General features: G+C 43.2%; 1 protein-coding gene across 1 annotated transcript in view; it reads left to right on the top strand.

Annotated features, from left to right (window-relative positions):
* The window catches only part of LOC111220218 (carbonic anhydrase-related protein 10), a 214179-nt gene extending 207414 nt beyond the window's left edge, over nucleotides 1-6765 (top strand). Inside the window, exons 7-9 of the mRNA XM_022743230.1 lie at nucleotides 3070-3224; nucleotides 3513-3687; nucleotides 6281-6765. Of these exons, the coding sequence (XP_022598951.1) occupies nucleotides 3070-3224; nucleotides 3513-3687; nucleotides 6281-6303 (353 nt within the window). The 3' untranslated portion in view covers nucleotides 6304-6765. The remainder of the gene's footprint in view (nucleotides 1-3069; nucleotides 3225-3512; nucleotides 3688-6280) is intronic.
* Nucleotides 6766-17454: the final 10689 nt, after the last annotated feature.

Genomic DNA, 17454 nt, shown 5'->3' with positions numbered 1-17454 from the left:
GCTATGATTGGACAAGTGCTGTTTGAGGAAGGGGTTTATCAAAGTGTTTATTTTTTACATAAATACTTGAGTTTTTGGATCTCATTATCATTATTTCATCTCAGAGTGGTAATTGGAGGGATGCTGCAGGAAGGGGATGATGAGAACTCTTGATAGTTGGAGGATGGCTGTTGGTGAGGAAGCATGTTATGCAGCAGTCGACAGCTGCTCTCCAGAGGTTTCCCTCTGCCAGCCTGCCATGCTGGAGAGGCGGCAGCGGCACAGAGATCGCCCGGGGCTAGCTTGAAAAAAGAGACAAATAATTGGATTAATGGGGGGGAGCAGTAAGTGGCTGGATAAACACACTGACCCCTTGTGACTGGGAGGAGTCTCAGTGGCACCGAGCAGAGCAAGAGGCTGCAGGCGAGGGGGCAGGTGGGGAGGGGGAGGCAAGCATGGGGGTGGGGGAGGGGGGAGGGGGGTTTCCTCCAGGTCCATGGATTTTGACAGCTTTCGAAATTGCCTCAGATACAGCGTCACACACGTGCACATGCAGGTACACGCCACCACCGCACATGCTTATGAGTCCTTAAGCATTTCCCTCTCTGCTAGCCTAGCGCACTTTTTTCCTGTGCACACACACACACACACACACACACACACACACACACACACACACACACACACACACACATACACCATCTAGAGAGTATAATTTGAAGGATGAGTGATGGATCTGCTCTTCCTCCGCTGTAGGTGGAGTGGTAACAGCACATCCAGGATCACAGAAGCTTTTTATGGAGATTTTCTCAAATTAATCCAGTCATGCTTGTTTTTTAATAAATTAATATCCTTTTGAGGAACGCTGTTTACAAAAGGCAGTTTGTAACAGCGATGCAGAACTAGCACCAGAATTAGCATTAAAGCTGCAGCGGTCCACCACAGTGACTCATCAAAACGCACAGTCCACCTGTCAGCAGAGGCCCGACAGATGACGAGTCACTGAGAGCATGCTACTGGAGTGTGGAGAGAGAGGGAGGGAGAGAGGGAGGGAGAGAGGGAGAGAGAGAGAGGGAGAGGGAGGGAGAGAGAGAGAGAGAGGGAGAGGGAGAGGGAGGGAGAGAGAGAGAGAGAGGGAGAGGGAGAGGGAGGGAGAGAGAGAGAGAGAGGGAGAGGGAGAGGGAGGGAGAGAGAGAGAGAGAGGGAGAGGGAGAGGGAGGGAGAGAGAGAGAGAGAGGGAGAGGGAGAGGGAGGGAGAGAGAGAGAGAGAGGGAGAGGGAGAGGGAGGGAGAGAGAGAGAGAGAGGGAGAGGGAGAGGGAGGGAGAGAGAGAGAGAGAGGGAGAGGGAGAGGGAGGGAGAGAGAGAGAGAGAGGGAGAGGGAGAGGGAGGGAGAGAGAGAGAGAGAGGGAGAGGGAGAGGGAGGGAGAGAGAGAGAGAGAGGGAGAGGGAGAGGGAGGGAGAGAGAGAGAGAGAGGGAGAGGGAGAGGGAGGGAGAGAGAGAGAGAGAGGGAGAGGGAGAGGGAGGGAGAGAGAGAGAGAGAGGGAGAGGGAGAGGGAGGGAGAGAGAGAGAGAGAGGGAGAGGGAGAGGGAGGGAGAGAGAGAGAGAGAGGGAGAGGGAGAGGGAGGGAGAGAGAGAGAGAGAGGGAGAGGGAGAGGGAGGGAGAGAGAGAGAGAGAGGGAGAGGGAGAGGGAGGGAGAGAGAGAGAGAGAGGGAGAGGGAGAGGGAGGGAGAGAGAGAGAGAGAGGGAGAGGGAGAGGGAGGGAGAGAGAGAGAGAGAGGGAGAGGGAGAGGGAGGGAGAGAGAGAGAGAGAGGGAGAGGGAGAGGGAGGGAGAGAGAGAGAGAGAGGGAGAGGGAGAGGGAGGGAGAGAGAGAGAGAGAGGGAGAGGGAGAGGGAGGGAGAGAGAGAGAGAGAGGGAGAGGGAGGGAGAGAGAGAGGGAGGGAGAGAGAGAGGGAGAGTTGCAGTCTGTGTAATTAGTGTCCTGACAGTGGAGACAGTTTGGATGAAAGAGGTTTTGTCATTTACACTAAAAAGCACTAAATGTGAAATGAGAAGCAACTTGAGGTTAGTGTGAGATGAGTGGAGAACAAACCCAGTGTTTAGTGCCGAGACGCAGGAACTTTATCTCTGACGTGACTCTTTATTTGCCAGTACGCTTTACTCTCTTTCATTTCATTGGAGCAGACACAGACTGGGGGGTAGTTCTGTCCACTATGTTAAGATTCATCCATTCACCATCCAAGAACGTCAGTCATTCAGGTAATCACAGCATTTCTCTCAAGACAAATCTGCAGAAGAATTTTCCAAATCGATACCGACTGAAACCCGTGTTGATTTCCAGTTGGGCCAAGAGTCTCTCAGCAGACACACACATTCAGACACAGTGCTCCTTTAACACACACACGTAACGGCAGAGGAGCTGGAGGAGCCGGGAATCAAACCACCGACCTTCTGATTGGTGGACAACCTGCTCTGCCTCCTGACTCTCACCCTGATTGTGCAATATTGACTTATTGACACTTTGCAGAATTGATACGGTGAATGTTGAGCCTCTTCACAGACCCAGCAGACACAGAGCAACATTAACATCCATCTGCAGTTTGAATATGTCTGATAATCCCTCTCCTTTTAGCTCTGATGTCGTCTCCACCGACTCCTGAGGGAGCGGCTGCAAAATGTTCAACTATGTTCAACCAGTTAGTTGCTAACTTTGTCTGTAAACCAGAGGGGAGCTGCAGGGTCAGGTGATCATTCTCTGTGGGTTTGAGTTGCTAAGGTGATTGCCTCCCTTTCAATGAGTTTAGATTTTCTGTAACAAATGTTTTGAACATCTGAAGGATTTAAAAATCAGGTGCATTCATGAGCGTGGTGCTGTGTGTGCAGTGTGACAGTGACAGTGTTTCTGTTGTTGTTTCACTTCATGTCTCTTCAGGTCTGTAAAGATCCTTCAAATCAGAACAGTCCAATAACGAGAAATCCCTCGTTGCTTGAAGATAATCCTTTTAGTAATCTGATGACTGATTCACTGCTTTTTGTTCCTGCTGATTCCAACTTCCATACTTGACCCGAGTTGCTCTCGTCCTGCAGACGACGCCTACCTGCTGACCGGCCTGAACATAGAGGAGATTTACCCGGAGACGAATAGTTTCATCACATACGACGGTTCGATGACCATCCCTCCGTGCTTTGAGACGGCCACGTGGATCCTGATGAACAAGCCGGTGTACCTCACACGTATGCAGGTGAGCCTCAGCTGCCGACCCACACCTGAGACACAACACTCCCAGAATTCAGTGAGGATTGTCTGTGTCAGCTGAGGAATTTCTCTGCCGTGGAGTTGAAGTATTGTTCAGCCCGGCACCGAAACTTTCTCAGCTCTCCCTCTGTCTAATCCTCTGTACCGTCTGCCTGGAAAATAATGCAGTGGATCAGAAATGCCTGGCTCACATTTCCATGATGCTTTTGCCAACTTTTCTTCTCAATGGCTTCTTTTCTTCCTCTGTTCCTCCCCGTCTCTGTCTCCATCTCAGATGCACTCCCTGCGCCTGCTGAGCCAGAACCAGCCGTCTCAGATCTTCCTCAGCATGAGCGACAACGTTCGCCCGGTCCAGCCGCTCAACAACCGCTGCATCCGCACCAACATCAACTTCAGCATGCAGGGGAAAGACTGCCCCAACAACAGGGCCCAGAAGCTGCAGTACCGAGGTACAAACACGTCCTGGTTCCCGCCGCTGCCACGTTATCACTCCGCCTCCATCTCTGACATTCACCATGCAAATACCATGACCAGAACATAGTGAGCTAATATCATAGTAATACCAACGAGAGTATAGCTCCTCCTCGTTAGCTTGTTACTACTGAGTTTCAGTGTAAAGTGCTGTGGAGCTCCAAAATAAAGGCACATGGCAACTAAAGATGATCAGTCAGTCAAAACTAAATCAGTCACCAGGGGAAAGAGTTCAAGTAAAATTACTTTTGTAAAAATGTAGATGGATAAAAGTACAAAGATAACCATAATGTGATAAAACATCTATATAACACCTGGCTAAGAGTAATGCGGTCTAATACAACAGGTCTGCAGGTGTAATATTATTAATTGTCATTGTTATATCAGTGATATAATATGAATGGAAATGCACGGCACGAGAGGCTTTAGCCTCTCCTCTCTTTAGAGGTGTTAATTTATTAAACGCAGACGTTTAGCGAATCCCTGCAGCTACTTGAACTTCTGACCAGCAACTGACAAGATGTAGTTTTTGGTCAGTGGCTGCGACGTTTCATTATTCACTGAACTCTCAGCTTCAGGGGAACGTTGCTCCTGAATGCCCCTGATTTTAATTTGTTTTAGAAACGACATCCACTTAAAGTCCAGGGGATTATTGCTTGATCTGGTCTCGCCATCATAATTAATAAACTTAATATCAAATGTGAGCGTTGAGCCGGGACCGGGCTGAAAAAACAGACTGCAGATTGATGCGTTGAAGAGACGGAGTCAGATGGCAGGACAGGCAGAACACCTGTTTGGCTCTGACTGACTGAACTGGCTGAAAACTGGCTTGTCACAGCTCAGTGCAACCTGGGAGGTGTCGCTGCAGTCTGTTTGTCATCTCCTCCACTCTTGTCTCAGCCAATATATCTGCTGCACACAATGTTGAATCTCACCCCTGAAGTGTAAATACTGTGGAAGGCGAGAGGCAGCACCAGTTCCCGCGTCTCATCCTCTTATTTTTGTCATGTTTTGCTCAGGGTTTGCTGTACTGTGGCCGACACACATCATGATTGTCTTTTCTGTTTCTATCTCTCTCCGGTTCTTTCTCTTTTCGCTCTACTCCACCCGCTCCACCCCCCCTCGTGCTGAAATGATGAAATTCGTATTCTGTGCAGCAGTCGTGGGGAGATTTGAACCAGGGGCGGAGCCAGACCTTGTAAACATCCGCCCCATCTTGAGTCTATATTCAGGGGACATGCACAGCAGCTACATGCACGATTTTTTCACACCATTTGTAAATCCTTTGGGGGAAAACATGAGCCTGAATCATGTTTCCCGCCACATAAGAAGAGGCACCAATGGTCTGCTCTTCCTGCTCCTACATCAAGTAAATGTCTTCACTACTCTGAGCAGGAGAACATTTACTCTGAGATTAATCTGTCCCCGGAAACATCAGGGAAGAAAATATAAAACAAAAAGAGTTTTAATAATTCTGATCATAAACTGAAGCTGTAGAAATATTAAATGCACCTCTGCTCATTTCATCTCCTGTCTCTCTTCCTCTTCACCTGCCGTCACCTCCTCCTCTTCTGCTTCAGTCTAACTTTCTTCTCTCGTCATCGGGCCACGACCTACAAACGGCGATGTTTCTCCAGTAGCTAAAACAGCTCCATTGATCTGCCCGTCCAGTCAGAGCGCCCGAGGGGAAATGACACCAAGTTGAAGTTTTATTATAAACTTTGTAAAAGATTGGAGGCTTCTGGGAAAACATCCCTCATCCTCCTCGCACCCTCCTGATCGCCAAACAAACAAACTCCAGAGACTCGGAGCAAAACAAAAAAACAAAAGCAGAACTGTTTGTTTAGTTGTTTGGAGATTTAAAGGCCTTCGTGTTGAAGTGGGGGGGGGGGGAGAGGGGGCGGGTAGGTAGCGGTGCTCTCCATTAAAAGGGGAAATAGGTCTCTTTGGTGATTTGTGTAAGGTCAACCTTTTAAAGTGCGAGCAACAACACGCACCCCTCCCCTCCCCCCCAGGAGAGGTGATCACCGGGGTAACTGAATGTGGAATCAGGGCAGTGTGTGTGTGTGTGTGTGTGTGTGTGTGTGTGTGTGTGTGTGTGTGAGAGTGTGTGTGTGTGTGTGTATGTGTGTGTGTGTTTGTTTTACTCTGATCACCTGATGAGAGGAAACATGTTTAAATTCCTTCTTTCTCATGAGCGCGAGACTCTTCTTTATCAAATTACAATGTTTATTCACGCGCCCTTTTTTTATTTTTTATTTTTTTTATAAATTTCTGTCAAGGCTGCCACTCAAAACATAATGGCACCCCCCCACCCATCAACCTCCTCTCTCTCCCACCCTCCCCAATCACCTACCACCACATACCCATGCACATTCATTCCATTCACCCGAGAGCCATTCGTTTTTAAATTGTATGTTATCGCTATAAGATGAAATATGGTGTGTGTGTGTGTGTGTGGGGGTGTGTGTGTGTGTGTGGGGGTGAATATGCTGGAGAATAGTTGAGCTGTGGAGGAGCACTGCATATATAAATCAGTATTCTCACTCCTGTCCTTCTCCTCTCTTCCAGTGAACGAGTGGTTGCTAAAGTAAGCCTCCCTTGGATGAGCATGGAGACGAGTGTCAGAGATAGAGAGCGGGAGGAGGAGAAGGAAGGAGGAAGGAGGATGGAGAAGGGAAGGATGTGAACCCGGGCTTTAAGGCTGCATCTCATCTAAGATTACTTCATGGCATTGTAAAAAGACAAACAACACCAAGACATTATCCGAGCGAAGGAGCAGAGAGACTCTTCTTTTCATACATGCTGAACTGTGTGAACCCTTGATCTGACACATCTAACACGAGTCCTTTCCCCCACTGCACAACTATATCTATACGGACATTTTGATACCAATACTTTTTTTGGGAGAAAACAAAAAAAAAAAAAGACACTTGGAAACAATTAAAAAAAACAAACAAAAAAATAAAAACCATGTGGAAGCGTTTATTTGAAAGCTTCCCGACCCACAGGACAACGTTGGGACTTTAAAGCCTTTGTACATAAAGATGTTGCGATCAGTGGGAAAATCCAAGGACTTGAGTCACTGCCCCCCCCCCCCCCCCCCTCCCGCCGCCCCGCCCCTCCGCCCCGCCCCCTCCCACCAAGACCAAGTGGTCAACAAGTCTCACACGGACGTTTCATTAACAGTCACCAACAAGGCATGCAATCAGCAAAACCAACAGAGGGAACACAGCCTTACCTTGTCATTGTCCCCAAACCCCGGAGTCACGTCACGGGAGACGAGTCAGATATTTACAGGCTTTCTTAACGGCCTCTCAGAGCAACCAGTGTCTTGGCCTCGTTTGTACATATTATAATTATCAATAACTGCAGAAAAATTAATATGTTAAGAAAAGTAATGAATTAAACATTCAAAAGATATATTAAAGAGGATTTTAAAAAAGAAGAAGAAGAAGTTGAGAATTTTAAAAAGCTTGGCGCACTTTGAATTCTGGAGCAGTTCTCGGTTCGAACTGATGCCTTTTTTCTGTTTTATTGTTTACAATGGTCATACACTGTGTTTGAGTAATGTTATCAGCCCAATAAATGTGTCTGGAAAGTTCACTTTGGAAAATGCTTCACTATAGGAGGATCTAACTTATTGTACCTGTACCTGTTTTGTACCGTTCCAATATTAAATGTGTTGATATGTCAATATCACCCCCTCAGAGAGCATGCTCAATAACGGGGAGGGCGCTCGCGGTGGCGTTCTCCTCACTGAGGCTTTCTCTGCTTTGTTTCCGTGATACCGCCGAAGCTTATCAGCCGAGCACAGAGGACGCTCTGTCGGGGGTTACCGTGACTTGTCATAGTCTTTTAAATCACATCAGCAGTCATCAGGGGACAGAGAGGAGAGGAACCTCCTGTGCTGATGGAGGTACACACCGAACAACATGGCCTCAGTCCAGCGGCGGATTCTCTACAGGGAGCGGAGGGAGAGCGTCACCGGGTCCTCACGGCGGGTCCTCACAGCGGGTTTACCAGGTGGTTATCTGAGGTCGAGCCGATGAAACCGGGGATGGTTGTAACATGTTTGACATTTGTGTCTGTGTCTTTTAAGCCAGCGCGTTCAAAATGTGTTAAAACCAGTTACACGTGTTTATTTAATGTTGTAGGTGAAATATTACAGGTCACCCCACAGTAATGACAAAACCTTCATACTGAAGCTTTTTATTCAAGACTTAAATAATAATAATAATAATAATAAACTTTATTTGTATAGCATTAAAGATATTAATGTTAAATTACAGAAATAATCAATTAAATAAATAAATGATTAAAATAAGTAAAAAAAATTACATTAAAAGGATGAAATCAGTAAGACATCAATACTAGCATTTAAAAAAACTAAACTTTTTACCGTGTGTGTGTGTGTGTGTGTGTTTTAACAGCTAAAACATTAGCACTGACAACTTGCATGAACAACATCTACATAGACACGATAAATATGGTTTAAGTTTGAAGAGTTGAACAGAGCAGACTGATATTACTGACACGGAGCTACTTCCTCACAGGTGGAATGAAGACTAAACGGAGCATGTGCAGAGTGAAAACAGGTGATTTCTGATTGAACAAGTGTTACAACCATCCTCAGTGTCCTCTACCTGAGCAGGTACACAACAGCAGGGAACGACATGTGACACAATAATGAGCTGAAGTGAGACCAGAACCAGCTGGGTAAAAGAAAACCTGCGTTTATACTGATAAATAATAAAAATCCATCCTCCATGGAAACCACTGTTCTGTGGTTCATCAAGTATCTTTTTTTTTTTTTTTTTTTTTTTTTTGGGCATTTTGTGCCTTTAATGGACGGGACAGTAGAGAGACAGGAAATGGGGAGGCAGAGAGAGGGAATGACACGCAGGAAAGGGCCGTCTGAAGCGGGAGTCGAGCCGGGGGCCAGCTGCAGCGAGGACTGGAGCCTCTATATATGAGGCGCCTGCGTCACCCACTGAGCTACGCGACGCCCCACCAAGTATCCAAGTCAGGATAGTCCATCTTCTGTTTGTGGCTCATTGCTTCATGCTGTTTCTTTTCTATAGGTTTTGTTTTTATACTCAACATCTTTACCGATGTGTTTTCTTCATTACGCCGTATCTCTCATATGTCGATGAAAAACCTCACGTCTGTTCATCATGTAGGACGTGAAAACATCAGGTTAATCCAGGAAACACCTGAGCTTTATCAAGTATCTATCATCTGTCATCTAGATTTCCTCACAGTCAGAGAAAGAAAACACTCTCCAGGGTTGTGATGCTGGGTGTGGTGGAGCTAACCCTCGACTTCCATCACAGTATCGTGGTTCGGTTTATAAAGTTTACAGCCTGTAGCTACTGCGTTGCTCTGTGTACATATGTATAGATAGATAGATAGATAGATAGATAGATAGGTAGATACTTTATTTATCCCCTCCAGCGGGAACCTCTCTGTTCTGCAGTGAGATGAGACGTTTGCAGCTGTAGCTGCTTCTCTGTCCTGCAGAGGGTGGGTGGTGTTGTCTAAGATGGCCTCCATCTTACATTGCATGCGTCTCTCAGGCTATACAGGTATAAATAACAACCTCTCTTCACCATCAGGATGCTGAAGTGACTGGGCTGTTTTATACCACCACCAGTCCAACACCAAAACTACTGCAAGCTGTGAAAATGTAAAGCTGCAGCACTTGTCAAGGTTATTTTGTGATATTTTGCACGTAGGTCGTAACTGAAATAAAAGCAGGTAGAGAGGTTGTAAACCTGCAGCGTGCAGTAACTTGTTCTTTGGTTGTAAACTGAAGAGAGCCCAAGCTGCAGACGCAGAAGCGAGTCCAGATCATGATAGCCTCTGAATCCAGACTGGCCTTGTGTTAGGTGAAGCACCCAGCCCTGTGTCGTCTGTTTCTGTCGACAGGGTCCCGCTGCATCGATCCCTCTCTCCCGCCCTCCTTCATTATCTCCCAATCAATTGAGGATGCCTCTTCTTGTAGCCCTGATGTGCAGAGAAATACTGCCTCCAAGCATGTGGGAGTGCGTGTGCACAGGTACTTTTTCTGTTTGCTATCTGATCTGTGCCCTTTTTTTTTTTTTTTACAGATCTGTAATGAAAAGATAGCAGGGGGGGGGGGGGGGGCTTTGGGGGGGGTTCTCAGAGGCCACCAGTGCCCAAGGTTATGGAGGCCATTATTCTACCTGATGTAGGAGACGCAGGATTGAGCCAAAGCTGGAGGACGGATAATAAATACACCAAATGATTCAATGCCCCAGCCCTCCCAAACCCCCCCTCTCACCCCCAATCCCCCCACCCCTCCCACCCCCCCACTCCACCACATCCCCTACAAATAATCAGTTCTACACTCGTGACTGCACCGTAGATCTCGCCGGACTCGACCGCTATCTGGCCCTGCCAAAAGGAATGAATGTTATGAGGTGTGTATAAATTGCTGCACTCAGATGTTCGGGGGGGGACATTTAATGACATTACATTAATAAGAGCATAATAAGGCGGTGGCATGCAGGGAGCCGGAGTGGAGCGGAACAGCTGCTGAGCCAAATCGAAAATGTGCAAATCTCCATATGTGTGTTGACTCCTGAGACACACCTGTCCAGATGTGTGCAGCAGTGGGGCTTTCAATCAGCCGTGCTGCAGAAGAGAGAAACTTTTCTCTCTGATTCAATGAGGGCGACACTGGAGTCAAACCCCTGGGAAACAAGTGCGTTTGATATCAATTACACAAAGTTATTTTTTTTATAACTCTCACTTATTGAGGAAGAGAGACAGAAAAGACGGAACGCCACAGTCGGCTGGGTGCGTGCTCACTTTTCAAAATCTTATTTCTGTCCTCTCCATATTTCAGTTCTAGCTTGACCACGCCCACCTCCACCAATTCATCTCCCCCGTGTTGATGTGATATTATATATGTTATACACAACTAAACTGCAACAGCAAATGTGTTTTGTAGAAAACACAGTCGTGACAGGGTTTTAATTTCTGAGGTATTTGTCACACACTACATATGTTGATCTTGTAGTACGATATCCATCTGTAGAGACTGCAGCATTATTGAGATGTTATGGTAACATGTAGGCACCCACAACACAACTGGTCTACATTAATACAAAAACTAGAACCACCTCCTCGTGGTCGTATCCCTCCGCCACTCAGACCAGTTTCAGGTTACATCCCTGTTTATCCAGAGTCACAGAAAATATGAACCATCTGTTTGAAATTTTGTTGAAATTTTGCTGTGTGACGTCTCGAGTAATGGCTAAAAAGTGTTTTCTGAGTACACCGTGACCTTTGACCTTTGACCACCAAAGTTTAATCAGTTCATCCTTTAGTCCAAGAGAAAGTTTTTGCAAAATTTGAGGAGATTCATTTGAGGTGAGAGATATCGTGTTGACAAGGCCACGCCGCTCCAGCTTTGGCTGTCAGTGACTTCAGACACAACATGTTTATTTCCTTTATGCTTTTGTTGCCTGAACCACAGACGGGCGTGTGGATGTGAACCCTGGTCTCTTTGTGCACCATCCATTCACCCAAACCTGCTACTAATGAATGCAGTGCTTCATTCTCCCTTTCCTACAAAACAATATCTGCTGTTGCAGTAATTTCCAGGAGCCAGGGTTGTTATTAGGGTTAAAACATCACTAACTTATTACTACATTCCTCAGGTGCAGTGTTTGTTTATCCTCGGCCGTAAAGCTGAAGTAAAACCTCAGAGAAAACCGTTCTTTATGACCAAGAGGACCAGGATCCAGACAGCTGCTATCACTTAGAAAAAGTGCTTATACATTATGCACATGTGCAGAACAATACTTAACAAGATAAATATCTTCTGTTTAGAAGTTTTTCATTTCAAAACTTACTTGTATAATTAGATATCAGGCATGTTGAAATTACTTACCAGTGAACTGCGATACTGTTTAGAAGAGGATGATATTGAAGCTATGATTGTAGAAATTGTCCCACTCAGAATGATGATGATGATCTACATAATCTACTGATTCCAGAGCTCCATCCTCCTCTGAGGTGTCTACACCTCTGACAGCAACACAGCATTACTCAGCCTGGACTCACACTGTCTCACTGGAGGCTAATTCATTTCACTTTTCATTTTATTCCAACTCCCTCTTCGACCTGGGTCCTATTCAGGCCTCCAGGACAACGTCATGACACACACTGTGCTCTTCATTTGAGCGTCCTGAGTTGTGTTGTGGTGCAGCTGCCTGGCTGTGATGTGACACCACCTATGTAATCAGGTGGGACACAAATTTTTAGGACCACAGAAGAATCATTATCAACATTAAAGTGAATTCTTTATGATGGTTGCTTGGTTACCGGTGAGTTAAACCTCTTCATGTCCTTGCAGCGTCTGATCTGGTGTCAGTATTAATTGATTTTAGTTAGATAAATATTAAAATACAAGATACGGACACGTATTCAACAGCAAATAAATCATTTTCTCTATTTTCCAAATTATCCAGATCTTTTTAAGGTCGACATTAAGATGGTGGGCAAGGACTTTTATTTTGAAGTAGTTAAATTACATTTTCAAAGTCCTCTTCACAGGATTGTCCATCTGCAGGATCAATCAGACCTCTTACAGTTTTCAATTTAATGTGTGAATTTCAGAAGTAGACTGTTTGTCTGCTTCATCACTGTTTTGTTATTATTTTTCAAAGAGAAACTTTTATTATTTATTAAAAAACAGAAACAAGGGGGCGTCCTGGAGTCCTTGTGATGCTTTCTTCTATAAGAACTTAATGAGTGCTTCATGTAAACTAGAGATGTATTGATATCCAATAAAACAAGGGTGGTCCAGCCAGTGTATTTACAGAGCCCACATTAAAAGAGAGAGACAGATATTAAGTGGTGACAAACAGGCACACATCTCTAATAAAGACACAGGACATGCAAACACACACACACACACACACACCAAGTGTGTGAGATGAGAGGATCAATATCACTCTCATATCATGTGTTAAGTGTGGAGCTGTAGCCAGGACAGGGTGTTAGTGGAGTTGTGTGCTGTAATTATTCCTTGGGAAACAACTTCTTCCAGTGAGCATGTGCAGCTGTCTAGAGTCTGGTTGCCACAGTGAGGTCGCCAGGTGTCCAGCATCATGTCACTTTCTTTTTAATAAATGAGATACAACATGCTAATTATTGAGCCTTAGAAGTGTCGATAGGTGAGCTTTGGACAGAGCAATGCTAGCTGTTTTTCCCCTGTTTCCAGCATAGATTACCACCCACAGGTTTCTGAAGAGCAGTTTTTGAAGCTCAGAGTGAGCTGCTACACCATCGCCATCTTGGCAGTGTCTGACTCCGCCCCTAACTCCCAGCTAAGGTTAAAGTTAGAAACCAGCTAACATTAGCGAACCCTAGCTGTAAACATGTTTATTTCTGCTGTAAAGTTAGACATACTATGCTAGGCTATGCTAGCTTATTTACTGAAATAAATTTGTTTGTAACTGATATCTAAGATTTGCAAAGAGTTGTTTTGTTACACATCCAGCAAACACAGAGTAAGATTAGTATTTATTTAGAGTCATGTTTGTAAAACACTAAACAGCTCTGCAGACCTGCCGGGACACGATGATCCTCTGCAGGTTTGTCACTACAAGCGTCCGCTTTCACATAACAAACAATATGACTCATGGTTAATATAGAAATATTGACTAGTGCAGCTTTAAAATGACACAATGTCATAATAAATATTCTATAGATAACAGTACCAGCGCCCATACTTCAAAGCCACAAGCTCCACACATTATAGCCACACAGTCCACTTTGATGCTGATAACTCCTCACAAACTTTGATGCAAAATGGGCAGAAAAGCCATTAAATCCAATGGGATATGTGACCTTATTAAGCACTTACAATGTCCTATGTGTATTTTATTACAGCACTGGGCTTAAAGCAGCTCTCATAATAACATAATGCATTATGTATGTGTTATATTGCATCATTCAGGCATCGATATGGGCTTCAGGAAAAGAGTTAATGAGCATATCAGATCCAGATTTTTCTTTTCCTCTGTCACCACAGGCGCTGGATACTTTCAGTGTCACATTTGTGTGCATCAGTGGTGTGCTGGACGTCCACACCAACACCACATGCACCTATAATGAAACACTGGACTTTGTCACTGGGCTTGTGGAGGAAAATACAGCACGAACTAATAACACATTTGAGGTTTGTCCTTCAAACCTGCGTGTGAAACACATGTAATGGGTTATTGAACTCTCTTCTGGCTCTTGCACACACACACACACACACACACACACACACACACACACACACACACACACACACACAACCACACACACAGATAACAGCCTTTAGATCTCTGAAACAAGCCTATTCTGTTGCTGCGTTCCATAAATTTCCTCCAATGTGTACGGCTGTTTTAAAAGCTCAGCGAGTGTCGTTGGCCTGCGAGTAACCAAAGGAATAAAGGCTGCAGTGGGGCAGTGAAACATGAAGGACTGCTGCCTATATTATGACCTTTCTCCCTCTCTCTCTCTCTCTCTGCTGCTTGCTTTAACCTGCTTTTATTAGCCAACAGATGGGCTGCCCTCTCTTTGCTGTTTAAATGGCTGTAGCCTGCAGCTACACAGAAAATGCACATCTCCTGTGTGCTGTTTGGATTTAAAACCTTTTGCTGAAAGCGGACGGGTTCATCGACCGTTGTTGCATACCTGAAGGTGTGTTTTGCTTTTATACGGACACTTCTTGGAAACTGAGTTGCTCTGAAATAACCTGAGATAACTGTTGGGGTGTTAGTGAAGATGAGTGTCAAATTGAGTGCACATGCAAAGTCATAACAATATAGAGGCCAAGTAATGCCTTCTCAGAGCACTTTTTATTTTAAAGATAGAGGTCAAATAATTTATTCTTTGACTGAAAGGGTGGGGGCTATGTGAAGGCTCACGTCACGTGAGAATATCACAGTGGTACCTAACGTCACCAGAACAATGTCAACTGATGTTATTTAAGCTAGCTAGCGTTAAATAGCTAGCTAACCATGGCTTCTGTCTTCAATGGGCTAGCAGTCAGGTTACAAGCAGGAGTAAACATAAAATGGTGGATATGTCAAAGTATGAGTTTAATTTCTGTCAAAGAAAATTCGTGAAAATGTAGTTTTTTTGACGTTTCTGCTTTACTACTACTTGTCTGACATTTTTTATGCCTTGCTATACTATGTTGTTTTCATGATGTTTTTTTATGCATTGCCCTACTATGTCGTTTTCATGACTTGCTATTCTTTGCCTATTTCTATGCTTTACTACATTATAACCTTTTTTATGCTTTACCAAACTATGATGTTTCTACGCCTCACTATAGTTTGAGTTTTTTATGTGTTACTATACAATGACTGCTTTTTGAGGAGACACAATAGTCCATCGGTTACAACTGTTGCCTCTTGTTGAGGAGGTTCAGGGTTCGAATCCCAGGCTTGAGGCCATTCTGTGTGAGCTTTGCACGTTCCTCCCTCAGTACATGGATATTTCTTTAATTGGAAACACTAATGCCTTACCTTTTTATGCTTTGCTTTACCATCGTTTTCATGACATTTGTTTTGCCTTGCTATACTATGTTGTTTTAATGATGTTTTTATGTCTTGCTATGCTGTGTCGTTTTTATGAAATTTTTTGTGCCTTAATATATAATATACTATGACGTTTCTATACATTACTGTACTATGTTGTTTTCATGACATTTTTTATACCATTTCTATGTCTTACTATACTATGTTGTTTTTATGACATTTTTTATGCCTTCCTATAATATCTTGTTTTCATGATGTTTTGTATGCTTTGGCCTACTATGTCGTTGTTATGATGTTTTTTATGCCTTGCTATTCTTTGACTATTTCTATGCCTTACTACATTATAATGTTTTCATGCTTTAATAAACTATGATGTTTCTATGCCTGACTATAGTTTCAGTTTTTGATGTGTTACCATACAATGATTGCAGTCTGAGAAGAAGCAATAGTCCAGTGGTTGGAACTATTGCCTCTTTTGAGGAGGTTCAGGTTCGAATCCCAGGCTGTTTGAGCTTTGCATGTTCCTGAGACATGCACATTTCTTTAATTGGAAACTCTAATGCCTCACTTTTTTATGCATTGCTATACTATCGTTTTCATGACATTTTTTATACCTTACTATACTATGTCGATTTTATGCCTTTTATGAATTACTATATTATAACCTTTTATGGGTTAGGGTTAGGGTTAGGGTTTCATGACATTTTTTATACCTTACTATGCTATGTCGTTTTTATGATTTTTTGTGCCTTATTATACTGTGACATTTTAATGACTTTTTGTGCCTTATTATACTGTCGTTTATATGACTTTTTATGCCTTACTATACTATGAAGTTTTTCTTCCCTACTATACTATGGTGTTTTTATGACTTTTTGTACCTTAGTATACTGTTGTTTATATGACTTTTTATGCCTTATTATACTATGACGTTTTTATGACTTTTTGTGCCTTATTATGCTCTCGTTTATATGACTTTTTATGCCTTAATATACTATGACGTTTTTATGACTTTTTGTGCCTTATTATACCGTTGTTTATATGACTTTTTATGCCTTACTATACTATGACGTTTGTATTCCTAACTATACTATGACGTTTTTAGGACTTTTTGTGCCTTATTATACTGTCATTTATATGACTTTTTATGCCTTACTATACTATGACGTTTTTATGACTTTTTGTGCCTTATTATACTATGATGTTTTTGTGCCTTGCAATAGTATGACCTTTTATGCCTTACTATACTATGACGTTTTTATGACTTTTTATGCTTTCCTATACTATGACGTTTTGATGACTTTTTATGCCTTACTATATTATGACGTTTTTATGACTTTTTGTGCCTTATTATACTATGATGTTTTTGTGCCTTGCAATAGTATGACCTTTTATGCCTTATTATACTATGATGTTTTAATGCCTTACAATAGTATGACCTTTTATGCCTTACTATACTATGACGTTTTTATTCCTTACTATACTATGACGTTTTTATTCCCTACTATACTATGACGTTTTTATGACTTTTTATGCCTTCCTATACTATGACGTTTTTATGACGTTTTTACGACTTTTTATGCCTGACTATACTATGTCGTTTTTATGCCTTACAGTAGTATGACCTTTTATGCCTTACTATACTATTGTGTTTTTATGACTTTTTATTCCTTACTATACTATGACGTTTTTATGACTTTTCATGCCTTACTATACTATGACGTCTTTATTCCCTACTATACTATGACGTTTTTATGACTTTTCATGCCTTACTATACTATGACGTCTTTATTCCCTACTATACTATGACGTTTTTATGACTTTTCATGCCTTACTATACTATGACGTCTTTATTCCCTACTATACTATGACGTTTTTATGACTTTTCATGCCTTACTATACTATGACGTCTTTATTCCCTACTATACTATGACGTTTTTATGACTTTTCATGCCTTACTATACTATGACGTCTTTATTCCCTACTATACTATGACGTTTTTATGACTTTTCATGCCTTACTATACTATGACGTCTTTATTCCCTACTATACTATGACGTTTTTATGACTTTTCATGCCTTACTATACTATGACGTCTTTATTCCCTACTATACTATGACGTTTTTATGACTTTTCATGCCTTACTATACTATGACGTCTTTATTCCCT

Source organism: Seriola dumerili, unplaced genomic scaffold (genome assembly GCF_002260705.1).
Source record: "Seriola dumerili isolate Sdu_G_001 unplaced genomic scaffold, Sdu_1.0 BDQW01000068.1, whole genome shotgun sequence".
NCBI classification, from domain to species: Eukaryota; Metazoa; Chordata; class Actinopteri; order Carangiformes; family Carangidae; genus Seriola; species Seriola dumerili.
The sequence above is the reverse complement of the archived record's forward strand: the minus strand, read 5'-3'. Positions and strand labels throughout refer to the sequence as shown.